The sequence below is a fragment of the Pan paniscus genome, chromosome X (genome assembly GCF_029289425.2).
Source record: "Pan paniscus chromosome X, NHGRI_mPanPan1-v2.0_pri, whole genome shotgun sequence".
Taxonomy (NCBI): domain Eukaryota; kingdom Metazoa; phylum Chordata; class Mammalia; order Primates; family Hominidae; genus Pan; species Pan paniscus.
The window spans coordinates 85,498,286-85,524,899 of record NC_073272.2 but is presented as its reverse complement, the minus strand read 5'-3'; the positions used below and the strand labels follow the sequence as shown (position 1 = coordinate 85,524,899).

The 26,614-nt window shown below is 37.8% G+C and overlaps 1 protein-coding gene across 5 annotated transcripts in view; it reads left to right on the top strand.

Moving 5' to 3' along the window:
• Positions 1–1,178: 1,178 nt before the first annotated feature.
• Positions 1,179–26,614, top strand: part of CHM (CHM Rab escort protein) — a 187,413-nt gene continuing 161,977 nt past the window's right edge. The window contains exons 1-2 of one of the 5 annotated variants that reach the window (XM_003824441.6): positions 1,179–1,267; positions 21,739–21,805. In XM_003824441.6, coding sequence (XP_003824489.1) covers positions 1,219–1,267; positions 21,739–21,805 — 116 coding nt within the window. In that variant the 5' untranslated portion in view covers positions 1,179–1,218. Of the gene's footprint in view, positions 1,268–1,426; positions 1,504–1,562; positions 1,640–16,418; positions 16,503–21,738; positions 21,806–26,614 lie in introns of those variants that run through there. The other 4 variants (XM_024927340.4, XM_034950572.3, XM_055106929.1 and 1 more) reach the window with 4 other exon arrangements.

Sequence of the window (26,614 nt, the reverse complement as noted above, 5' to 3'; positions counted from 1 at the left end):
GGAATAACTGTTAGCTAGAGAATGGGAAGATCATTCCATGCTGAAAGAACAGCATGAGCGTGGTCAGAGACTGGAAAGAAAACAATGTCTGGGGAACCACAAGCATCTTAGCGGACAGGTGGTGTCAGGGAAGGCCCACTACTGCACATTATCTTTGATTTATTTTGAAACTCTTGTAAAATAACTACACAAGAAATTTCTGTCGTCAAAAAAGTATCCTCCTTCATTCCCAGCATCCTTCCCCTTTTACTTTGGTGTTGTCAGACAGCGGAGTATTAAATAATCGGGGGCAGGGTGGGGGGCGGTTGGAGGGAAGCGGTGGGAGGCGACAGACCTTGAAGATACTTATGAGAGCTATGTTAGCTGTTAGACATAGACGACCTAAAGCCCCTCATCAGATACAATCACTTTAATATAAAGACCATTTTACCTTAATTATTTCTACGGTAGCTTATGGAAACTAATAGATTGGAAACTAAATGTAAACTAAGGAGAATCTTACATGAACTTATCTAGTTGGTGCGGAAAATCGAATTCAGACTCAACAAACGCTTATCCAGCGCAACCATGCTTTCATATATTTTTTCCCTCCTGTAAAGCAAGGCTAATTTATTGCCCGAGTGGCTGTCTGGACTAATTGGAACAAATACGGACGCGGTGGGAGTTCCATTCTGGCGAAACTAGGGTGAGAGGTTTTTTGTGGGTTTTCATCGAGGAGACATGGAAACGAAAAAGATATGGAATATATTCTGAAAGTATTGGTGTGAAAAACCATGCCTCGAGGGCCAACACGAAAGTACAGAAACGATGGCGGGAAACAGTTTTTTAGGCTGGAATGAAAGTCTCCTTTGTTCACAGAGCAAACCGCCTTCAATTTCACTCCGCTCTCCGTGTCTCCTAACAATTTTGCTTCAGTATTGTCAAGGGGTATCCAAGTCTCCCACATTCATCCTAGCTAACGGAATAAAAATCTACATTTCTTTCCTACTTCAACCCTCCAGGCTACATGAGCTACAGCATTCAGCCTGGAAAATGAGTCGAGCTTTTAACTTACGTGTAAACATTTTAAATATAATACTGTAGTCGCCTGCCTGGACCTTCCACCCAAGAACTACAACACCCAGAATGCACTGTTTTCCTTTCCGCCTTCCACGGAGGGAATGCCTAACTTGATCTCATTTCCACCAGTAATAGTCACATGACACGTTTCCCGTCAAGATGGCGGATACTCTCCCTTCGGAGTTTGATGTGATCGTAATAGGGACGGGTATGTGTAGCCTGGTGCTTCCTGGACAAAGTTTAGGAAGACTGTCTTGTTTCGTTTTTTCTGTCAGTGGCGAGTTTTGGGACAAACATCGTGGGTCGAGAGTGGGAGGGAGAACTGAAAGGAAGTGAGGTAGTCCGGAGTCAGCGCGGGAGTTGGCAGTTACAGGGAGGGGCTGGGACCCGCAGTGCTTATCGCCATTTGAGTAGGGGTTGATCTGGTCGATGCTGATTGCTGAGGTTGGTTGCTGCGGTGATTCCTGTTAATTTCCTTAGAGGGAAGTGGATGTGCAGTGTCATGAAATGGAGGGTCGGGATTTTATCAACGGAGACGACTTTGGCAAGACATTATGATTCCTTCCTTACTGATTTGAAGGTGATATTCCCCATCATTTTGTCTCGCCACTTCATAGGACTTTTTCATAGATTTGTATGATCTTAGCGTACATCGCAGCTCAGACACAGCTTAATCCTCAGTTTTACAAGAAAGATGCTCAATTATTGCCCATGTGCGTATGAATTTACTAGGGAAAGTAAACGGATTCTATTTTGTTGAGAAACCTAGGGAATTGTATTTTGTTGAGGTAGCCATTATTCCTGCTTTATGGTGCTTAAAGCATCTTGCTTTCTACCATCAATAACTAAATGTGCTGAGAATAAGGTCCTGAGTTCCAGTTCAGGTGTGTGACCTTATCTAACTCTTGTTTTCCCGTCGTTTGTTCTTCATGTTTTGGGTGGAACCAGAAACTCCTCTGCAGTTTCTAGTTGACATATTCAGTGTACAACACGTAGCAGAACACATGTGGCAGCAATTTCAATTTTTTTTTTAATAGTGTAAGGGATGATCATTTTAGATGGAATGAAATAGGTTGTTTGATGGGGTTTTTTACTGTTTCTAGAATGTGGTAGGCCAGAGAAGCTCTGGTGGATGGGACCCTGTCCATTGTGTTAATGAATTCAGTTCGTTGTCTTCTCATACAGCCATGATTAGGAGCAGCCATGTTTTCAGGTTGGGAGTAAAAATAATAGCTACCTGTTTTCGAATGCTTAAAATTTCCTAATCACTGTGCTAAGCACTTTACAAGCCGAACATAATCCTCACAACCTTGTTAGAGTAGTAGGTACTCTCTGCATTTTGTAGAAGAGGAAAAGGGGACTTGGAAAAGTTGTAATTTGCTCAGGATCACACAGCTGGTAAATTTCCAAAGGCCCATTCCATCCCAGGAAAACAGTCAGTGGTTCTGATCCTCAGAGTTGACCCATATTCATAGAAACAATTGAGAAAACTTGGTTTTAGGTCTTGCTTAGTGCTAGTATGAATTGCTTGAATTGGGAGGGCTAGGCACTAAATCTCTCTGAGCCTCAGTTTCCTTGTTTTTGAATATAAGGAAGGTAAAATAGATGGTCTTTATGTTATCTAACAAAAAATGCCTGGGTAACAGTTCTCAGAACAGCATGGACAGGTTTATTCTTAGCCTGAAAATAACTGCATGGCTGCAAATAACCTGGTTGTAGTTGCTATGAACAGATGTTGGATGAGAGCTGGAAAGAGCCAATGGACTATTCATTTTTTCTTTTAAGTCTATACTAAAACTGAGAACAGCATCCATTTTGGAATAGTTGTTATACCATACTTGAGTTTTATAATCCTGCTTTTTTTGTGTAGGAACTTGAGGTGTTTTTAACAATTTTTTTAATCAACAATTTTTTTTTTCAGGTCTGGGTTCAAATTTTAATTGATGAATGTTAATTCTTATGAATGATGCTAATGTTTTTCATAAATATTTTGCCTTCTGTACAGTTCAGAATTGGAAGACATCCATCCTGATGGAGTCTGTTATGGTAGAGGTAGGAAGTTACAGTGAGTGAGCCAGAGAATTGCATCAGGTGACATCGCTTATATTTGGAAAAATACTCATTTTATACTTATCCCAGTGAGTGCAATGTTATTTTTCAGTGTTTGGGAAGAACTTATTTGAAGTTAATCTTAAAACTTAAATTTTTCATATTGTTTATTGGTGACACATTCTAGGTTTTATCAAGCACATTGCTTAAATTTATGATATGTAATTTTGCTTTTAGGTACATCAAAAGTGTAAAAATTGAATAAAAGAGTCATTCCCCAAATAAATGATTCCAACAATTCCAATCATGATTTAATTTGATTTATTTTTTAGTGTGCTTGGGATATTTCTCTTGTGAAATAGTTTGCTGAAAGTAGCCTTTAAAATGTTTGCTTTATTAAATGTATTACATTGAGCAAATCATAGAAAAAGCAGTGTTTCATAGATTCAGTTGTATTAACAAAAGTAGAAGCAATAATGCATGCATCAGAAACATGAAGAAATAGGCTATTAGATATACTTTTTAGCAGATTTAGTCCTAGTTAAAATGTCATAAAGGAACAATTGCTTCATCAAATATAATCATGTGAAGATAATATTTTATAATCCCTTTCACCTTGATTAACTTGCATTATCATTTTCTGTAATGCAAGATGGAAATTGTTCCTTAAGATCATATTTTTGGGAGATTATGGAAAAAAATAAACTTTGTATTTTCTTAGTTAAGCCCATTTCCTTCTGATTAGAAAATACAGTAAATATCTCTTGAACATCCAAAGACAGAAGAGTAAGCTAAAGTGGAATTGCGGAAAAAATAGAAGAAAATGGAATAAAGAAGGAGGGCCAACTGGAGTCTCAAGGGAGAGGATAAAAATAGATATATGTGGTAAGGGTCTAGAAGGTGCTCTTCAGCTTGGGTACAGAATTGTCATTTTCAGGGTATTTTGCCATTTAAAAAGTCATTTAAATGACAGTTTTGTGGATTATAGACAAGTACCATTGGTTGAAGGTTAAAAATAGTCCCAGTAACATTACATCTCACTGGAGGTGACTTATCTGGAAGCCTGTGTAATCTGCAGCACAGCAGAGCCAAGAACTCAACAGAAGAGCAGTCAAGATGGAAGTTATAAGATCTATATGATAATATTGACATGCTTCATACATAGGGGAATCCCTGAGATCATCACTTAGAACATATTTATCCTCATTTTAAAAATAATTCTAGCAAGCTCAGCATATTAGAACCACCCCCTTAGAAGATACAAGGAATGTTATCAACTTCTGCAAAGACTATGTTTGGTGGGGTTGCTATTAGACATATAAATGACAGTTTATATCTGTATAGGAAAGGGAAGAGAAAAACACCTAAAATGCAAACTTACATCAAACATCACAAAGGCCTGATAACATTTAGTGTAGTGACAAATACTCATTTTTCAGGTCATTCAACCCACATTTACTGAGAACCTAGTCCCTTCCCTTGTGAAGTTTACTGTATTGCCTATTCTCAGGAACATTCTGGCCTTCCTAACAGTCATATCCCCAAAGCTGTTCTTAAGACAATGTAGGCTTTTCATTGCATCCTTCTTTCTTTTTGAAGACCATGTAGACATTCAGCCTGCATTTTTTCTTTTTAAAAGCACACTGCTCACATCTTTTGGAGTTCTTCCACTAAGATGGGCTGCAGAGTAGGTTAGCTTAATTTTTCTACTGCATAGGATAAACACATATATTCTTTTGATTTAAGAGTTTTATTGTTAGCCAAGCATGGTGGCACGGGCCTGTAATCCCCATTACTCTATAGGCTAAGGCACAGGCATCCCTTGATCCTGGAAGGCGGAGGTTGCAGTGAGCTTAGATGGCACCACTGCACTCTAGTCAGAGAAACAGAGTGAGACTGTCTCAAAAAAAAAAAAAGTTTCATTGGCCAGGTGCAGTGGCTCAGGCCTGTAATCCCAGCACTTGGGGAAGCCGAGGCAGGTGGATTGCTTGAGCTCAGGAGTTTGAAACCTCAGCCTCCCAAGTAGCTGAAATGGGCGACACAGCAAAACTGTATTTCTACAAAAAAAATACAAAAATTAATTGGGTGTGGTGACACGTGCCTGTAGTCCCAGCTACTTGGAAGGCTGAGGTGGGAGGATTGCCTGAAACTGGGAGTTTGAGGCTGCAGTGAGCTATAGTTGTGTCACTGCACTTCAGCCTGGGCAACAGAGCAAGACCCTATCTCAAAAAAAAAAGTTTTATTGCTAAAGATTATGGGGAAAGAGAAGGGATAGCAAAGATAAACATGGAAATTATAAGGAGTACTGCCCCTAAATCCTGATTATCTTGCTAGATAGTGTTTAGCACCATACAGTAGTAGATGTGGCAGCATGGTGTATGATAATCACATGACCATCCTATTGTGTGATTTTGGGAAAATTACAGAATTTCTTGTGACATCATTTAGTTCATCTGTAAAGTGAGAAATTTCAATAGTTGATCTCCAAGGTAGGGATCTACCAGCCCTAAAATTACCATTGTATATATCTATTTATGACACCATGTCCTTGAGAAAAGGCTAAATTCTGTTCTGTGTAGTCTTTTTAAGAAGGAAAGTCAGTGTTTCATATACTTCAGAAATTTTCCTATAAAAATGGCTGATATGGTTTAGATATTTGTCCTGCCCAAATCTCATGTTGAAATGTTATCCTCGTTGTTGGAGGTGGGGCCTGATGGGACGTGTTTGGGTCATGGGAGTGGATCCCTCATGGCTTGGTACTCTTCTTGTAATAGTGAGTTCGTTCTTGCAGGATCTGGTGGTTTATTTTTTAATTTTTTTTTTTGAGACAGGGTCTTGCTCTGTCACCCTAGTTGGAGTGCAGTGGCACAATCATGGCCCACTGCAGCCTTAACCTCCTGGGCCCAAGCAATCCTCCCACCTCAGACTCCTGAGTAGCTGAGATTACAGACATGCATCACTATGCCTGGCTAATTTTTTTTTTTTATTTTTGTAGAGATGGGGTCTGCCTATGTTGCCCAGGCTGGTTTTGCACTTCTGAACTCAAGCAATCTACCTGCCTTGGTGGCCCAAATTGCTGGGATTACAGATGGGAGCCACTGTGCCTGGTCGACTGGTTGTTTAAAAGTGTGTGGCATCTCCCCACACTTTCTTGCCTTGCCTCTCACCAAGGGAGATGCCTGCTTCCCCTTTGCCTTCTGCTATGACTAAAAGCTCCCTCAGGCCTCCCCAGAAGCCGAGCAGATGCCTGTACCATGCTTGTACAACCTGCAGAACCCTGAGCCAATTAAACCTCTTTTCTTTATAAATTACCCAGTTTCAGGCATTCCTTTATGGCAACACAGGAACAGCCTAATACAGTGACTGATTAGAAAAGGCATTTTCTTAAAAATGATAGGCTGCTTTTTTCAGAAAAGGTCACTTAAGTAGCCTTTCCTTGATGTTGGGATGTTCCAGTCCCATTCCTTGATGTTGGTGAATTTAAACATTAAGGTAGTTAACCTTGACTGGCAGCTCATTGACTTATGATGATGTTGGAATAGCATCACTTCTGTAAGCCTTGGGGGATAGTAATATTGCAGGAGGAGTTGTGAAAACTGATATTTACCAAATATCTGTTTGTGCCAGCCTTAGCACAAGTGATTTCCTATATTTCTAACTTAATCTTCTCCCAGGATGCCTGAATGTGGTTCTCACATCACAGGATGTCCATAGTCCTCCCTGTGTATTTCCAAAATCTTCACATCTATTGTCTACAGTGGATTTTTAAAAATTGTAAGATGCCACCTATTAGTGGATCATGGAGTGAATTCCAGCATTATAAAAATGAGGTAGAATATATCAGAATGCATGTAGTAAGGATGAATGTTGTTTTTTATATATATATATATATATATGTATATATATATACACACACACCATATATATAACATATATATACACACACATACCATATATATAACATATATATATACACATAAACACACATACACACATATGTTTTTGGGGAGGGCAGGGTCAAAAAATTTAAAGCATAGAGTATATTGATCAGCTGAATGACATAGTGAGTAGGAGTGAAATGGTATTTCAAAAGTCCTTTAGTTTTACAAATGCCGTACATTACATATATATATTTTTTTACTTTGACATACGTGTGTTTCATTTGAGCAGTATAGTGTAGCGATTGACAGTGTGGCTCTGGAATCAGACACTCTGGATTTGAATTCCAGCTATTCCTCTTGTGTCATCTTAGACATTTTCCTTAATCTCTTTATGTTTCAATTTTCTTATCTCTAGGATAAACTTAACAAGACTGTTGAGGATTCAATGAAATAATTCCTATAAAAAAGCTTAGTAGGTGCTCACAAAATGCAGTTAATTTGTGTGGTTGTAATGCCATATTGAGGTGCTTTTACTACTACTATTATTTCGTGAATGCTTTCCAGGAAGGGGTCATGATTTTCGTGAAGAATGGTGGAAGGATTCGGTTGTCTGATTTATGTTTCTCGTCTTCTCATTGGCTGCTTGGTGGGAAAGACCTTTATGTGTCTATTATCACTATTTCTATCAGATTTCTTACCTAGTGGCTTACTGGTTTTATTTTTTTCTTTATTTGTTGTCTTCTCTTTTGTTCACCAGCTTGCATTATTTATCATTTGTTTTCCTCATAGTTTTTGGAACAGATTTAGTATCGGTCTTATTTGAGGTATAGTATGAAACACTCCGTTGTCAATGTAAGAGATGCTATAGGAGTGAAAGATAGCCTGCAGATTTTGCTGTTCTGAAAAATGCTTTGCACTTCTTCAGGCATTTATTGATGGAAAAGTATGTTTTTGTTTGCTTCCAATACCTAGAAAAGTAAAGAGTTATCTAACTCTGGAGAAGACTCTCTGGGAGATGCTTACCCTTCTCTGTAAATCGTGAATTTGAGCCACTACCTCAGAGAGAGCCACATCTGTTGCCATAATTTCCTCTGCAGCATCATTTTCATCTCCCATGCCTCATGTCATTTTTCTCATTTTCTCCAGTGTTTTCATGATGTTTTGGATAACAGGCTACAGTAATTAAATTCAAATATGGCAGCCCACCATTACATTCTCATGTTTAACATAAAATCCCAATGCACAGAAACAATTATAATTCCATATAATTGACCTGTTAACTCATGCTAAATCATCTGCTATTCAGTCTCAGTGCATTCTTTAACTAAAAAGTTAGTCTGTGCGTGTTCTGTATATAAATATATTTAAAAGTAAAATAGGCTAAAAATCACTGTTGGTGCTCATTGGAAACATTTTGGGGGCGTTTAGTTGTGGCCAGCAAAATAGGGATACATTGAAAGGTTGATGTTTTGTTTTTGCTTTTCTAATAATTTCATTTAAGGTTTGGTGTAAAAAGAGTTGATAATTTATCACAGATATTGCTTTTTTAGAGCATGATTATGAGAGCTAGCATGTTATCATATTGAGGGTGTTTTTGAAAAGAACAGTTTGCAAATAGACAGGAGAAGAGACCAGAGGCAGCTTGGCCAGTATGGTGCTTAAATAAGTGTTTCATCTCATACTGGATTTTATCAGGAGCTGAAGTTGGTAATGTATTCCTTGACTGATTTGGTTTTTATCACATTTTAAAAAGTACTGGTGAAGCAGGATATTTTCCTGACCCCTTCATGGGACTTGTGAAGGGGGCACCCTGTTTACTCAGCCCACCACTTTCAACTCCTCATAGGAGGGAGCACGTGAGTGAACAAGGCAGGAACTGGAATACATGAGTGCTGGAGTCAGCCTGCCGCTCTTGTGCCAGGAGGAATGAACTCCACTCACTCGGACCTGCTGTGTTTCACCCCTCACAAGAGGGGATGTGCAGTTGAGTGGGTGCAGGAGCCGGGGCGAGTGCTTTTGGGCACTGGCAGGAGTCAACTCTGTGCTGGCCCTGTGGTAGCATCTCTGAGGGTGGTGCCTGCAACCCCTGAAGCTCCAGAGGGAATGTTACAGTGCTCTTTTAGCTGTGCTGTCCGCAGACGGCTTAAGGGTTAACAGCTCAGTGGGCCTTCTGCCTTTTTGTGTTAATCGGCTGCCTTCTACCAGTGAGGGCAAAGGGCAAGTGTGACAGCCTTTTTGTGTCCACACTCATTGTTCCCGAGCTCTTGTCCGGCATCCAGGAGAAATGAGGTCACATGAATGAATTGAAGGATGGTAAATGTAGGGGATCTTATTGCTGATGGAGATGGCTCTTAGTGGGAAGGGGAGCTGCAAAGGGCAGGAAGGTAGTCTTCCCCTGAATGCCAGCTGTCTCTGGCCAGATTCTTCTTCGAAGTTAGGCTGTCAAGGTGTCCCTCTGAAGTCGAGCCACTTCTCTCTGATGTCCGGCTGTAGTCTCTAATGTCCAACTGCTTCTCTTCTCTCTGCTGGCTGAACCTGGGGTTTTTATGTACACAGGATGGGGTGTGGGGTGGGCCGTAAGTGGTTTCGGAAAAGGCAACATTCGCACGGGAAAACGGGGATATAAGTTCTCACTTTGCGTCATGGTTTCAGGCTTGAGGGTGGGGTTTTCTCAGGGACCTGCCCTTTTCTGCCTAGAATTTCCCTGCCTCCTGTCCCTGTCACTAACTTCTACTCTTTCTTTTGAGTATTCTCACCTGTCTTTTTTTTTTTTTTTTTTTTTGGTCTAGGCCAGTGTTCTCATTGAGTTATTATGGCTACTAGTTAATGGTGGTTTTAATCATTTTATATTGCTTTGAAATGTTTTGAATCATGTTTCTGTGATCTGACTTTGCACATTTGTTAAACTAGTCTTATTTATGTGGATTTAAAATCATCATGAAAGAATTTACACAAGCTAAAGTATAGAGAAAATAAAGTTTTACACATGGATATGAGGCATATTAAGAAGATGCTGAGCTGTGAGTTCAAATCCTTATTTTCTACACCTGTGTTACTTTGGTTTAAGCTATGTAAGCAAAATCAATGATAATTAGAAAATTGTTTTTAGTACCTACAACACACTGTCAAACACATGAAAAATATTGTCTAACATTTGTTATATGCCAAGCACGGTGATAAGCCCCTACAATGCATTGTCTCATTTTCACAGTAACCCTGCGGTAGATACTATATCATCTCCATTTTTCAAATGTGAAGCCTGAGGCTCAGCTAAGTTTGATGTAGGTGAAACAGTTAAGACGAAAGTTTTTCTGACTAAGGTTGAGGTATTAGATTAAGTTTGCTAGAATCTTTCAATTGAAAAAATAGCTCATAGTATCAAGATTAGATTATTTTAACCTGGGTTTGTGGTTGGCAGTTGTTTTATTTTGGAGAGTTATCATTGTTGACATTAAAATCCTGATTCCAGCAGTAACCTCATGATGTCAGCTTCTTATTATTGACAGCATCATGACATCTGTGTCAGCTTGCAAACCTTCTTTTGATGAAGGTGAACGGAATGACCTGGTTGTGTTTATCCCTTAAAACTGAAGAGAGAATCAACCACTAAAGCAATGGCCAGAAATGGGATCAGAGATTACAGTTACATTTTAAGAAATGATTTGCTTCAGTAGGAATTCTTCATTGATCCTGTAAACCAAAATAATTTAGATTACCAAATTAATTTAGAAAGTTTATTTTACCAAGGTTAAGGATGCACCTGTGGCACAGCCTCAGGTCCTGATGACGTGCCCCAGGCGGTAGGGGCACAGCTTGATTTTACACGTTTTAGGGAGACATGAAACATTAATCAACGTTTGTAAGATGTATAATTCATTGGTTCCATCAGGAAAGGCCAGACAACTCGAAGTGGGGAGGAGGCTTCTGGGTCATAGTTAGTTAAGAGACAAATGAGGAATAGTCACTTATGCCTTAGTCTGTAGTGAAACAGTAGGGCGGAGGAAGCCATCAGATACGCATTTGTCTCATGGGAACAGAGGAATGACTTTGAGTTCTGCCTGTCCTTTGGTTGTCCACAAGGAATTTCCTTATGGGCAAATTGTGAGGGAGGTATGTAGCTTTTTAAAAATCTTTGTAGTGATCTTATTTAGGAATAGAAAGGGAGACAGGTTTGCCCAACACAATTCCCAACTTGACTTTTCCTTTTGGTTTAGTGATTTTGGGGAGATTTGTTTTCCTTTCACAATCCCAAGGTACATAATTTCCCACTGAAATACTTGTGCATGTGCTGGGGTTTGCCATTTTGTGTCTTTTTTAGTGTTCTTCCAAATTAAATTTTCAAGATCAAATATGGGACTCCTTGTCCTGTTTATGGAGCTTTTTTTCTTTTGGTTGACTATTCTTTTGTTTCCTACAGTCTTCAACAACTGTCAGTGCTTACAATGGATACATCATGCATCTTAATTGATAGGATGGATATGATAATACCTTTTTTGGTCCAAGGGCCCGCTCATTAAAAAAAATAGTTTATAAAGCTGAAAAGTTTTTATTTCTATTTTTTGTAAAATGATTTTCATGATAGGATTTTATATAAAGGGGAAGGGTTTTTTGTATCATTTTTATAACATTTTTGAAATGAGTACTTATTCTCTTTCATCATCTATTTTAGACTCACAGTTTTATGAGTAATGCAGTAAAGGTCATGTTTCTTCTGTGGCACATTAGTAAAATATGTTCTGAACACAGAAACTATTCTCCTTATCACAAATTAAATTTTATGTTAAGTTTGAAGAGCACTGGCCTGGGGTATACTTTGCTGTGAAAAGATCATTTTGGTCACTTAAATTACAATAGAAATATTTGTGTTAAGAAAATTAAGTAAAAATTAGGCTGGGCACAGTGGCTCACACCTGTAATTCCAGGACTTTGGGAGGCCTAGGCAAGTGGATCACCTGAGGTCAGGAGTTCAAGACCAGCCCGACCAACATGGTGAAACCCTGTCTGTACTAAAAATACAAAAATTATCCAGGTGTAGTGGCAGGTGCCTGTAATCCCAGCTCCTTGGGAAGCTGAGGCAGGAGAATCGCTTGAACCCGGGAGGCGGAGGTTGCAGTGAGCCGAGACTGTGCCATTGTACCCCAGCCTGGGTGACAAGAGTGAAACTCTGTCTCAAAAAAAAAAAAAAAAAAAAAAGGAAAAATTAGTTGTAGTGGAGATTATTTCCTGGCAAGGATAAGGTCTTCAGCAAACATTTATATTTATTTAACAAAACTTCAAGAGATTTTGAGTTGATGTAGTTTTCTCCATTTAGATAAAAAACAGGATGCTACGTCCATTTTTAAGCTTTTTACAATGGAAAATTTCAAACATAAAAAAGTAGAATAAAGTAACCCTCCACATACCAGACTCCCAGTTTCAACAGTTATCAACTCATGGCCAGTCTTGTTTTCTCTGTAATGAGGTCTAAGCTCTGATTTTTTATCTTGCCCAAATTCCTACCTAAGGGGTCTAGGGAGTCATGCCCTACAAACCATAAATTCTCATCAGATGGGTTTTATTTGACCCTATGTATTGTGACTTATTTTTCAGTCTGACTCTGGCATAACATTATGAGACAAGGAAAAGATATTTAGCCCCAAAATATATTTCCTTGCCATACCTTGAAATTGCCCTGCAAAGTCTCTTGTGGGAAAAATCCACATTCTATAGAGAATACCCTCCCCGCTTTATTTTGCTTCCTTTCTTTCCAGATCCAGGAGGTAATCAACTAAGAGCCAGGCACCCTTTTAGGTCCAATAGGAAACATTTTACAACCTGCTCTGTCTCTGAGGTCTGCTACCTGAAAGATTCCTCTGCACAATAAAATTTGGTCCCCACAATCCTTTATTTTAACCTGAACTTTCCTTTCCATTAATCCCAGGTCTTGAGATAAACTCAACAAATTGTCAGCCAGAAAATGTTTAAATTTACCTATAGCCTGGAAGCACTTCCCCCCCCACCAGCTTTGAGTTGTCTCGCCTTTCTGAACCAAACCAATGTATTTCTTAAATGTATTTGATTGATGTCTCATGCCTCCCTAAAATATATAAAACCAAACTGTACCCCAACCACCTTGGGCACATGTTCTCAGGACCTCCTGAGGGCTGTGTCACGGGCTGTGGTCACTCATATTTGGCTCAGAATAAATCTCTTCAAATATTTTACAGAGTTGGCTGGGCATGGTGTCTCACGCCTGTAATCTCAGCACTTTGGGAGGCCGAGGCGGGCGGATCATGAGGTTAGGAGATCCAGGCCATCCTGGTTAACACGGTGAAACCCCGTCTTTACTAAAAATACAAAAAATTAGCTGGGCGTGGTGGCGGATACCTGTAGTCCCAGCTTCTTGGGAGGCTGAGGCAGGAGAATGGCGTGAACCCGGGAGGCGGAGGTTGCAGTGAGCCGAGATCGCGCTACTGCACTCCAGCCTGGGCAACAGAGCGAGGCTCCATCTCAAAAAAAAAAAAAAAAAAAAAAAAAAAGAACTCTTTTCGTCGACAGTATCTTCCACTGTTTCTCTCATTTCACCATCCAACCCTGTTATTTTGAAGCAAATCCTAAATATCGTATCATTCTATCTGTATATATTCCAACATATATCAAAAAGTGTAGGGCTCTCCTTTTTAAACATAACTACTGTTTTGTTTAACATGTGCTTAACACTTACATCACATGCCCTCCTTTGCATCTTCAGTTTTTTCTAAGGCATCTATCCATTTTGTTTCTTTGGTCTTGTGCTCTTCCTAGTTTAGTTTTCTTATCTGAAATGATTTTTTCTTTAATTTTTTAACTCCATTTTTTTCAAAATGTTCCTGTTCTCTAATCACCTTACTTTTGAGTTTTTCTAATTTTGATTCATGTTGTTCTCTCAGAGCTGCCACCATTTTGTTAATTTCTTTTAGCACATAATACCATAATTAGCTACGTTTTTCATCTAATTTGTGAGGCTGACATTCTTTTATTGTCTATTGGGATATTATTTTGTTCCTTATTCCCTTTTTTCCAATGTACATTGAATGTGATTCAACTGAAATCCTTTTGCGTTGCTCATTTTTAAGTGAAAAATGTTTTCCTTTTGTTTTCAATAGGAAGGAGGGGCCAGTAAAACTATTCGAACTGTTTTGCTGTAGACCTCTCTTCTTTGTTTTCAGGAAGTAATCAAACATGTAGCCTGAAATCTGCTGGCTCTGTTACCCTCCCCTAGTTTTGTCTAGACCTTCTCTTTCCTTTGCCTCTATTTTCCCTGCTGAATTTGGATTAGGTTCCCAGCAGTTACTCCTCAGTGTGGGACTATCCCCTCATTCACAAGGTGAAGTCTGCAAAACCCCTTCCCAGTTTCTGCTGCTGTTCTCAGAATGGTCTGCCAAGCTTCCAGTGAGTGCCTGATAGCACTTTTGGGGTTTTCTGGCTCTCAGGGCTGTAACAGTTTTTTTGATCTTCTCTTCATTTCCTTTTGCACACTTTCTTTTTTTTTTTTGTTTTGTTTTGAGACAAAGTCTTGCTTTTGTCGCCCAGGCTGGAGTGCAATGGCGTGATCTCGGCTCACTACAACCTCTGCCTGCCAGGTTCAAGCGATCCTCCTGCCTCAGCCTCCCGAGTACCTGGGATTACAGGCACCTGCCACCATGCCTGACTATTTTTGTGTTTTTAGTAGAGACAGGGTTTCACTATGTTGGCCAGGCTAGTCTCGAACTTCTGACCTCAGGCGATCTGCCCACCTCAGCCTCCCAAAGTGCTGGGATTACAGGTGTGAGCCACCACACCCAGCCTGCACACTTTCTAATACCATGTGGGTGTTACAGCTATTGGTGGCTTGTAACTACCCACTTCTATTTTGGGGTTCATGATGATATTGTATCACCTTGCTTTGTTATGGATGTTGTCCCTGGGAGTTTGGTTTGGGTATCCTGATTGTACTGTCTGTTTTTATGGGAGTTATGGGGGAGATTCAACAACTGCTGCCATCTTTACAGAAGCCTCTTTTTATCTTTCACTTTATCATTTGCTCAAGAATAGAGGTCAAGTTGTTGACCTAGCATAAACATTCACTTTTCAGAACTTGAAACAAACCTTTGGGTCACTTATTCCAAGCCCTTTATTTTATCTAATAAGGATATCTATAAGGAATCTGAATTCTAGAGGTTAAGTGACTTTCGTGAGGTCACAGCTATTTAGTATCCACCTAAAAACAGGAAGCCAGTCCTTCTGATTCTTAATTCAGTACTCTTGAATACTGAAACTCTTTTAATTAGCCATCCCTAAAGGCTCACACCATAGTGAATTTTTAAAAATTAAAATAAATTTTCCAAGTTAATGTTTTAATGGGTAGTATATTTTTCAAAAAATTGTAAAAATTACATGGCTATAAATACACATTTTGTTCCACGAGGAAGAAGTTCAGAGATTTTAAATGACATTTACTAATATTTAGTATTTTGTGGGGAGGTTAGAGTGAATAAAAATAATTGTCAATTTAAAAATGATATTTTTATCTTTATGTTGTGGTAGTTCCCTAGGCTACTTCATTTGCAATTTTTCCCTTTTTATGGTAGCCACTAAAAAGTAGACTTAAGATGTAAATATTTAATATAGAATTTAAGATAGGAATCAACAAAACTACTTAAACCTGGGTTGAAATTCAGTTTCTGCTTAATTTTGTGATGTCATTATTTTGAGTGGCTGCATGAATTAAGTATGTAGTTTCACCTTTGCATTCATTGCTCAATCAAGTTTTCCTTGCCAGCAATTCTGTTTTTCCTAAAAAAGAACTTACTCTTTATTAAAGCAGTCACAGTAAATTTTCTAGTTCTATGTAATTTTCTTTCCATTCTGGTCTTCACTGGTTATAAATAACACATGGAATGACTTTCAAGGTAGAAAGCAGAAATCCATTTTGAAATGTTCTATAAAATAAAGAGTGATTTATGGTTTCATATGATTTGAGCTGAAAGTACTTGGGCTTTGCCAGGTCATCAAAGTCCTGTCAGGGGAATCTATTATTTATTGTTCGATATGCTGGGAGTGGTGTAAGTACTTTATTTTATGTTTATCTCGTGTAAGCATAGTGTTAGGAAAAATCAATCCCAGATACTAATACATTTTAAGAATATATCATGGGGAACTAACCTAAATGTTATAGTTGTAAATGATGAGATTTGACATTAAGAATTTGGATTAAAGGGGGGTTTTGAAAAATGAATGGATAATGGTTTTATCCCTGTAAAATATCTTAGGTGAGGTTCTTGGGTCCTGATTTTAGCCTAGCTCCTTCATTTGATAAAGAAACATCTCTATTTCATCTAGACAGGTTTTTAGAAACTTGCAGAAAGCTGGTACCATACATATTAGTGTATGATGATATAACATTCCATAAGCTTCTAATTTTTTTTCTAGCTGCCACCTTTGTAACAGAACCTCAACTGTGAAAGTCATGATGGAGGAAACCTCAGTTTCCCCCACTACAACTGTTATGAAATGGTAATTTAATACCTAATATTTACCTGTGTTTAATAAAAATGACTTGCCAAAGTTGTTGTCTTGCATCAGAATTACACATGCTTGCTTATAATACTGTGGCAGAGCAAGTTGTTTGGTACAGCCTCTCTAATGAATGTAATAATTATATTTAATAATGTGAAATGTTTAAATGATATTAAATGTTTGATGAACCTCTATAGTTTACATAAAGAAAAGGTTATTGGACTTTTTAAAAAATGATTTTAAGTTGCTAGATCTTTGAAGGTAACTTAAGTAAATAGTAAGCAAGTGATACCTTTTTTTTTCCTTCAAATAACTAATCTTATTGAAGGGGAAAGGAAGAGGAGGGAAGAGAAGCAACATTTACTGAATGCCAGTGACATGCCAACAGCCACTGTGTATAGTGTTTGATATCGTTTTATACCTGTTCTCCCTACACCCATATGAGATGTATTATTAACCTCATCTTACAGTTGAAAACGTTGTACTTGTATATTTGTGCTCACACATTTTACAGAGTGTTTCCAGTGGAATGCTGTAGGATTTGACCCTCATCTAGGTTATCTGTTTCTAACTCATGTCGGACTTTTCCTTGTGGGAGAGACTGTATAGTTCAAAATAAGCACGTACATGTTTCATCTAAATGCCTCACAAATATATTGTGTGAACTTGAGGAGTAGTTCACTTTTTTAAGCATTGAATTTGAACAGGTGTTATTTTGAAATTAATCAAGAGTTTAAGTGCCATTAAAATCGAGCTTAGAAATATTAATTTAAACAAAAGACATTATTTTACTACATTAGCAATAAGACCAAAAACTTTTAAGTGTGCACTTAGAAATATTAATTTAAACAAAACAAGCAGTCATTTTATTATTTTACCAAATTAGCAATAAGACCAAAAAGTTTTAAGTATGTTAACTTTTCCTAAATAAATTTTTTTTTTTTTTTTGAGATGGAGTTTTTCTCTTGTTGCCCAGGCTGGAGTGCAATGGTGCGATCTTGGCTCACCGCAACCTTTGCCTTCCGGGTTCAAGTGATTCTCCTGCCTCAGCCTCCCGAGTAGCTGGGATTATGGGCACGCGCCACCGCGCCTGGCTAATTTTGCATTTTTAGTAGAGATGGGGTTTCTACATGTTGGTCAGGCTGGTCTCGAACTCCCGACCTCAGGTGATCTGCCCACCTCGGCCCCCCAAAGTGCTGGGATTACAGGTGTGAGCCACCGTGCCCAGCCCTAAATAATTTTTAAAAACCATGAAGCATAAAGCTCCAGTTTTATACAAGTTTATCCTCCTTGCTTTGACTACAGTTTTTATTTTTATTTTTTGAAACCCTGATTTGACCATGATCTGGCTAAAGTCCTTTCAAGACTCCCTATTCCTTAGAGGCTCAAGTTCAGATACTATAATTTGGCTTCAACCTCTTGGGAATTTTTTTAAATTTTGTTTTATGTTGGTAAGAAGACTTGACATGAGATCTCTGCTCTTAACAAATTTTTAAGTGTGCAATACAGTGTTGTTTACTATAGGTACAATGATGTAGAGCAGTTCTTTAGAAATTATTCTTCTTTCATAACTGATACTTCATGCTAGTTGATTAGCAACTCCCCATTTCCCTCTCCCCCAAACCCATGGCAACCACCATTCCACTTTTTGATTCTGTGAATTTGCCTATTTTTAAATACCTCATATAGGTGGAATCATGTGGCATTTGTCCTTCTGTCACTGGCTTTATGTTTGTTGCAGCAGTGTTCACAATGGGTAATATGTGAAAACAACCTAAATGTCCATCGACAGAAGAATGGATAGAGAAATGTGGTATATCCATATAAGGGAATATTACGTGGTTATTAAAAAAAAAAAGTAATGAAGTACTGATCCATGCTGCAACATGGATAACCCTTGAAAACTTTATGCTAAGTGAAGTAGGCCAGTCCAAACACTTTTTTTTAAAGCATCACTTTTTGGTTCTCCCTTCCTCCTTTAACTTTGCCAGGAATGCTCCTTTCCACTTCCTTTTTCCATCTTCTGCACTCCTCAGTTAGGGTTGTTAGAGACCCTGAAAGACCCAGCTAATTTCTCCTGTTCTTTGGAGCTTTCCATGACTCCCTCTACAGAGGGAGTGTTTCTTTCCATTGTGTTTTTATCACAGTTTTAAATACACTTATTATTTTAATCTCTTTAAATTCTTGTTACATAGACTCTGAGCTCTAACAGGCTAGGGATTATCTTGCAAAAAACGTATGGCAACCTCTCACTACCTAGCACAGTTTGTTCTCTCTCTCCCTTCCTCTCCCCTTTCCCCATTTTCTTTTTCTTTTCTTCAGCAAATATCTATGGAGAACCTACTACATGCCTCCTGTATCCTGGAAATTCTGTTTATTGAATGGGTGGGAAGAAATATGAAATCTTGGCCAAGAAGACATTGTTAACTGTATTATTAGTTTGCTATTTTAGTCATTCTAAGCATGAAGATAATAGGCCCTTGCCATTTAACATTAGAACAGCTTATGAATTTCACAAACTTATGGGAATGTTTGGATGGAAGTATTAAGGAAAAACACAAATGATAGTCATTTTGGCTTTATGTAATTTGGACTCAAATCATGTTCAGTATTGAAATCCATTCTTGGCTTTGCTTTAATAGCAGAGATTTGACTTCTGACATTGTTGATCACAGCCATGGAAATAACCACGTGTATAACTGCCTACCCTAAGTAAGAGTTATTTTTGGCCAAATGGAGGCGAGTAATTTTATTATTGTTCACTATTGGAGCTGGCATCTGGTGAAAATAGGTTTATGTTTGGGGTAGTGTTAGATGGAAATAATGCTTCTAAAATATCATTCTGAAGGATAATAAGAGTAGATAGTGTTCATAGGGCAAGTACCCTTGCTAACAACAGAACTGAATTCTGTGAGGTAGATCATGATATTCTCATTGATAGATGAGGAAACAAAGGCTCAGAGAAGTCAAGTGACTTATCTGAGGTTGTGCAGCTAGGTGAGTAGCAAAACCAAGATTCAAGTCTAAGTCTGTCTGATTGAGACCATGCCTGTTTCATTTTGTTGCTGTATTGTCCTTAAATCTTCATTTTCAAACTTGCATCCAAGTTGGAGATAGTGAATTATCATGGTAATTTGAATTGGGGATATGGAATTACCAAATTACTTGGTATTTGGCAAGTTATTTAACCTTTCTTAACCTATTTCCTCACATAGATAATACTGCCTGCCTCCTAGGATTATAATGAGGAATAAATAAGATGATGTATGTGAAAATACAGTTTGGAGGATGAAACCCTATACTAATATTTGGTGGCATTGTTATTAATGCTGTGATTATTACACATAAGAGCATTAATCTTTAACTACTAATTCTGCTTCCTGAGTATTTCTTTGCCATTATCCTTTTAACTAAGCTGCTTATCAGCTTTTAAAGTACCATAATGACTGCATTTCACTAAAAAGGAACTTTATTTCTTTAAGTGTAGCAAAAAGTTCAGATGGTCTTTTGATTTCAATAAGGGTTTTAACTTAAAAACTGCATTTAGCTATTTAAAACTTTCTCCTATTTCCCTCTACTCCAGAAATTCTTATTTTGTTTACTTAAATTATATCTAAAGTTAAGCTTGGAACTTTATGATGGCTTGTTTTCAATGATTGATATTTAATGGTTATTTTCAGTACATTTGTTAGAACTTCTTTTGTTTTGAACCAAGCATTATATTCCCACAAAATGTTCAACACTGGAAAACTAGTTCCTCTGTGAAGGCAGGCTGGAGCTTGTGTTTAATATGGATTTTAGCTAGAGATTGACTGTATCAATTGTTTCCATATGCATATTGCTTTTTATATACAGAAGATGACTTTCCCCTTTCCTGAAATCCTTGATGCTTAGTGTGTAGTTTAAACCCTTGCCAAAAGACTGGTGCTGTTTTTTTTCCACTAAGTAAAAACATGAGAGGATCAGGATGTTTCATCATGGTGAAGGAGTTCGTAGTAGCACTATAGAATTGCACTAAACTTTTAAAACATGCTTTATTTTTATAACTAATATAAAAAATACTAGCTTCTATCAACATGGTAGATCATATGACAAAAATTTTTGAAGAGTCTGGAACTTACAGGGTATTAACTATCAAATAGAAAACTTGAATTTTTAAAATCATAAAACATCATTATCTTTGGCAATTTTTAATTTTTGGTTGGTGCTGGTAGAAATAATATATATATGTCTTTTTATGATAATCAGCTTTATGGTATGATTAAGTTTGATTCTAAAGCATAAATGTTTTGTTTTTATACTGCTATATTGGTCAAAAGCAAAATAATGTATCTTGTAAGCAGCCCCTTTCTAAACTAGCTGACATATTTCTTAAGCTAAAAAGTGTGTGCCATTCCCCCTCAGAGGCATTGTGGCTTCGGAGTTATATCTGGGTTTAAATTTCAACTCTAGAACTTTTTTTTGTTTGTTTTAAGCATTGGGCAGAAAGTTAAGATATTCATGTCCCGGTTCTTTTTCTTCTTCTCTAAAATGCATATGCATATGGTTATCTCTCAGTGCAATTGGGAGACTCAGATGAGCTAGTGTGTGAACATGGTTTTTAACTGAACAATATATAGTAGTTACAGTTGCTCATTGATGGTAATTTACATACAAAAAGATTGTAAGTACTTTTAAAAATTATTTTTTCTTGCCAAATTAAGCAGAACTGCTTTTTAAAAAATATCTCTGGCCGGGCGCGGTGGCTCACGCCTATAATCTCAGCACTTTGGGAGGCCGAGGTGGGCGGATCACAAGGTCAGGAGATTGAGACCATCCTGGCCAACATGGTGAAACCCTGTCTCTACTAAAAATACAAAAATTAGCTGGGTGTGCGGCGTATGCCTGTAATCCCAGCTACTCGGGAGGCTGAGGCAGGAGAATCATTTGAACCAGGGAGTCGGAGGTTGCAGTGAGCCGAGATCGCGCCACTGCACTCCAGCTGGTGACAGAGTGAGACTCCGTCTCAAAAAAGAAAAATGTCTTCCACATAATAAAATTTTCAGTATGAGTGGTATATGTTTAAGAAACATCTTACAGTATAATTAATATAAACTTTATAATTCTGAATACAAGCAAGGATGGGTCTCTTTGGTGGTTAAACTGTTCTATACAGCAATGGCATGTATTGAACATTTTATGTAAAATATATATATTTCTACATTCTAAATGATACAGGTGTGTGTTTTTGTAGGTTTGCCTGAATCCATCATTGCAGCTGCATGTTCAAGAAGTGGCCGGAGAGTTCTGCATGTTGATTCGTAAGTTTATCAACGATAGCATTTAATACTTCCTAAATATCTCTATACAGGATTAAAATTTACATAAACACATATATGTCTGTACGTATGTACATGTATGTGTATATCATACATAAACTTAAGTTAGAAGAAAGATTGGAGTTGTTTAATTTTAACCACTAATATGTGAAATATATAGCATACAAGTTTTACTGTTTTGTGAAATAGTGATCTTTCCTTTGAGAATAAACCAAATGCATCATTTTATTTTTCTCATGAGTGATTTTGTTTAAAATAACAAGTAATTCTCCAAGAGGCTTGGAAACCTCATGCCTGCCCCTTTTCCTACATATGTGTGTGGGTATATACAACCTATATATGCTATTGTATTTTAGGCTTCATATTTGATGGTTGTAAAAGTCAGCCAATAGATTTTGAGCATTATTTTCTTAAACTTCATCAAAATTTAAACTTAGGAAGTCTTAACTAGGAAAAATATCTACCATTATGTTTTTCCCTTTTTTTCTTAAATGTGATGATAAACAGGAGGTTGATGGAAAACTCAAGTTTAAGATAAAGCATAGGTTAAATCTCTCCATTTCTATATCCGCCCAAAACAAACCCCTAATCTCCCACCTATTGAGTGCTTTTGACTGTTAGATCTTGGCACTTTAATTCTTCATTGAATAGGAATAGAAAGAAGAAACACACTTTTTATTTTCTGTTAGATATTAACTACAGTGTTTTTCAGAATGCTACAATATAAAAAAAATTAGATTTGTCATAGCTTATAGTGTCTTCCCATATGTTATCTCATTGTAAATATGTAGGAATCCAAAAAGTAACATGAGTTAATCTTCTTTTAACCTGTTCTAAATTCATTTTGAAAGCATATTCTGTTATAATAGCTAAGATTTGGGAGCAACTGGATGAAATTTCTAAATTGGATTCAGTTTTCGTACACGTCCTGCCTTTGTAATTTGCTTTTACTATTTCACTATTGTATGCACGACTGCTTGTGTTAATCTCTCAATTCAGTCTTTTTGACATATCATGGGTTTACATGTTAGAAAATCTGCTGCCTTGGGCCAGGTGTGGTGGCTCATGCCTGTAACCCAGCACTTTGGGAGGCTGAGGTGGGCGGATCACTTGAGGTCAGGAAGTCAGGAGTTTGAGACCAGCCTGGCCAACATGATGAAACTCCATCTCTACTAAAAATACAAAACTTAGCTGGGCGTGGTGGTGCATGCTTGTAATCCCAGCTTCTTGGGAGGCTGAGGCAGGAGAATTGCTTGAACTTGGTCCGGTGGTGGAGGTTGCAGTGAGCCGAGATTGCGCTACTGCACTACAACCTGGGTGACAGAGAAAGACAGTCTCAAAAAAAAAAAAAAAGAAAATCTGCTACCTTGAAAGCCCAGGTACTGAGACAGTATACTTTAAAATATTAATTCAGATATATTTTTCATGACCTTATTTAACCTAAAATTAAAAGTAAAATTCTTGCTTCTCATTTCTCAAAGGTAGAATGATAGTAAAAGTTATTGTTTGTTGAGCTTGCACTACGTGCTAGTCAACATATTAGTTTCTTTACACATGTTATGTAACTTAATTCTCATCACAGCCAAGTAAGGTAGGTGGTGTTATCCCAATTTGACAAATGGGGAATATGGGACATAGAGACATTAAGTAATTTTTCGAAATTTACCTTCCTAACATGTATAATTTTAGTTTCAGATTTACTTTGTGTGTAGGTATGTGTTTTTTTTTCTTTTTCTTTTTCTTTCTTTCTTTCTTTTTTTTTTTTGACACAGGATCTCACTCTTGCCTAGACTATAGTACAGTGGCATGGTAATAGCTCACTGTAACCTCAAACCCCTGGGCTCAAGTTATCCTCCTGCCTCAGCCTCCTGGGTAACTAGGACTACAGGTGCATGCCGTTGCACCCAGCTAACTTTGAACATTTTCTTTAGAGATGGAATCTCGCTATGCTACCCAGGCTGGTCTTGAACTCTTGGCCTCAAACGATCCTCCCAAAATGCTGGGATTACAGGCATGAACTACCGTACCTGGCCTATTTTGTGTTTTCTTATTCCAGAACATGAGGTCTTCCCAGAATGAAGACTATTTTACAAATCAAATTGGGTTTACTCATATTCCAAAAATAAAGTTTGATTAAAAATATAAGAACCTAGGTCTTACTTTGACAAGCAGTGAATCAATTAGAAAAGCTTGATAATATGGTTGTCTTAAGACATTATAGTATAATAAAAATGGCATTTCAAAGTGACAAAACTTTTCTTCTTCTCTTGTACATCCTCAGACTTGGTGGCTTTTGAAAGTTTAGATACATCTAGGTATTGATTCTCCCACATCTTAAGCTTAGATTTGGGGGCTTCTTTGGCACCACTATCTGAGGGTAGTGGTTGTCTGCATACTGATGATATCTCCTGATCTGAATCTGTTCTGAGCCCCAGTTTCATATAGCCTATCATCTGATATCTTCATCTAGATGTTCCACAGGCACCTTAACATGGCTAATATTAAGCCATGAATTCATCCTCCCCATTCTCACCTCAAAATGTACAGAACCCAAAAAACAGCATCCTGCTCCCAGTCTTTTGGAATGATAACACCGTCTACCCAGTTTCTCAACTTAATGAAACTTGTAAACTTCTGTTGATTTTCTTGCTTTATCCTCCAGATTTATTCAGATGATTTTGATAATAATAGAACACATTTATTGATCTCTTCTAGGTACTATGATACATACTTTGAAAACATAATTTCACTTATATCCCCTAACTTTAATAGGTCTCCATATCTCTTTTTCTTTATGCCACTGTCATTTCCCTAGTTCAAACCTTTGTCATTTCTCAACTGAATGAGCTCATAACCTCCTGACTTTATCTCCAGCTCTCTAGTTTATTTATCACACTGCCACCAGTCACATCACTCTGCTGCATGAAATCCTTCAGTGTTTCTCTGCTGCCTATGTTAGTGATTTTCCAAGTTTAAAAGAAAGACTTAGTGAGGGAACCGAAACAACTTGAAAAGATGAAAGCAGAGCTGCTGTGGTTGAAATGAGTGGGTCTGGGTCAGTGTAGATATAACTGGATTTTAGGAGAAAGTCCAAATTTTCTGTATGTCATACAGTGCCATCTATGATGTGGCCTTGCTTAAAACACCTTCAGCCTCATCTCTTGCCACTTCAATCTTTAGGTGTAGACACCAGCAATGCTGAAATTTGCAGTAGCTGAACATATTGTAGTCTTTACTTCATCTTCCCACTTTTTGTCTGGGATTTACATAAGGTATCCCCTCAGCCTGGATTGCCTGTCTCTACCCCTCAGCCTGGCTAACTTCTATTTGTCTTTCAATGTTTAGCTTACATACCACCTCCTCAGGGAAGTCCCACTTCCTTAAACCCCACTGGCTGTGTGTCACAACTATGCCCAGGTTTTTGTAACACTGTATAAGAGTGCCATGGCATTTATCATACTCTTAATCATTCACTTCCCTGTCTTCCCCACTACCCTTTAAGCCCTTACATCATAGGTCTTATTCATCTTTGTATCTCCAGCACCTAGCACAGTTGCTGGTATACATTAGATATTTGATGGGTGGATAAGTACTAATACATATTTGTGTGTATGATTTTTTTTTTGTTAATGGTTAGTTTGGTGTTGTATAATCTTTATGTCACACACATTTTGGATAAATAGCCGTTGTTAGAGATGTAATCTGTGGCTAAAAATTAAAGTATGCAGTCAGTAACCTTGACTTTTAGTGTCAAGTTTTTAAACTATCACTATTCATTCATTTTTATTGAGAATCTTTGTGCAAGGAATTGTGCTAGATGTTAAGAATGCAAAGATAAATAAAAATACACTGACTCACAATCTAGTAAGGGAAGTAAAGAAATAGACACACATGCTATGCTATTTGATGGAGGTATATATAAGGTGCTATAGGGGGACAACTAACTCATTAAGAATGCAAAGATAAATAAAAATACACTGACTCACAATCTAGTAAGGGAAGTAAAGAAATAGACACACATGCTATGCTATTTGATGGAGGTATATATAAGGTGCTATAGGGGGACAACTAACTCATTAAGAATGCAAAGATAAATAAAAATACACTGACTCACAATCTAGTAAGGGAAGTAAAGAAATAGACACACATGCTATGCTATTTGATGGAGGTATATATAAGGTGCTATAGGGGGACAACTAACTCAGTGAGAGGGCTTCCCATAGGAGTAGGTACCTTATCTAAGGTTCTAAGGACAGGTAGGATTTCATCGGATGAGATGTACTAGTAGGGGTTGGAGCTGGGAGTAACATTTTGGACAGATGGAGCAACATGTACAAAGATTTGAGAGATGAAAGAGAATGACAAGTTTGGGAAACTACACGTAGTTGAGTATGACAGGTGCAGAGAATATACAATTAAGTACAGGTTGGGGTGGAAAGTTGAGGGTACAAAGGTAGGGCTCAGGTCAAAGAATTACTTTATCTTATAGATATTAAAGAGCTATTAAATGCTGTTAAGCAGAGGAATTAAATGATCAGATGTGTGTTTTAGTACTACACAGTAGAGGGTTGGTTGGAGAAAAGTAGGCAGACTTGCTAGGTGGCTGTTTGCAATGGTCTAGTTTATGGATGATGAACTGAAGAAGCTATTGGCAATCAGAATGAATAAAAGGTAGAAGGATTTGAGGTTATAGCAAGAATTTTTGGTGGTGGATCAGATAAAGTAGGTGAGGGAATGGAAGGAATTACAGATGACACCAAAGATTCTGGTTTGAGCCGTTTGGTGGATGGT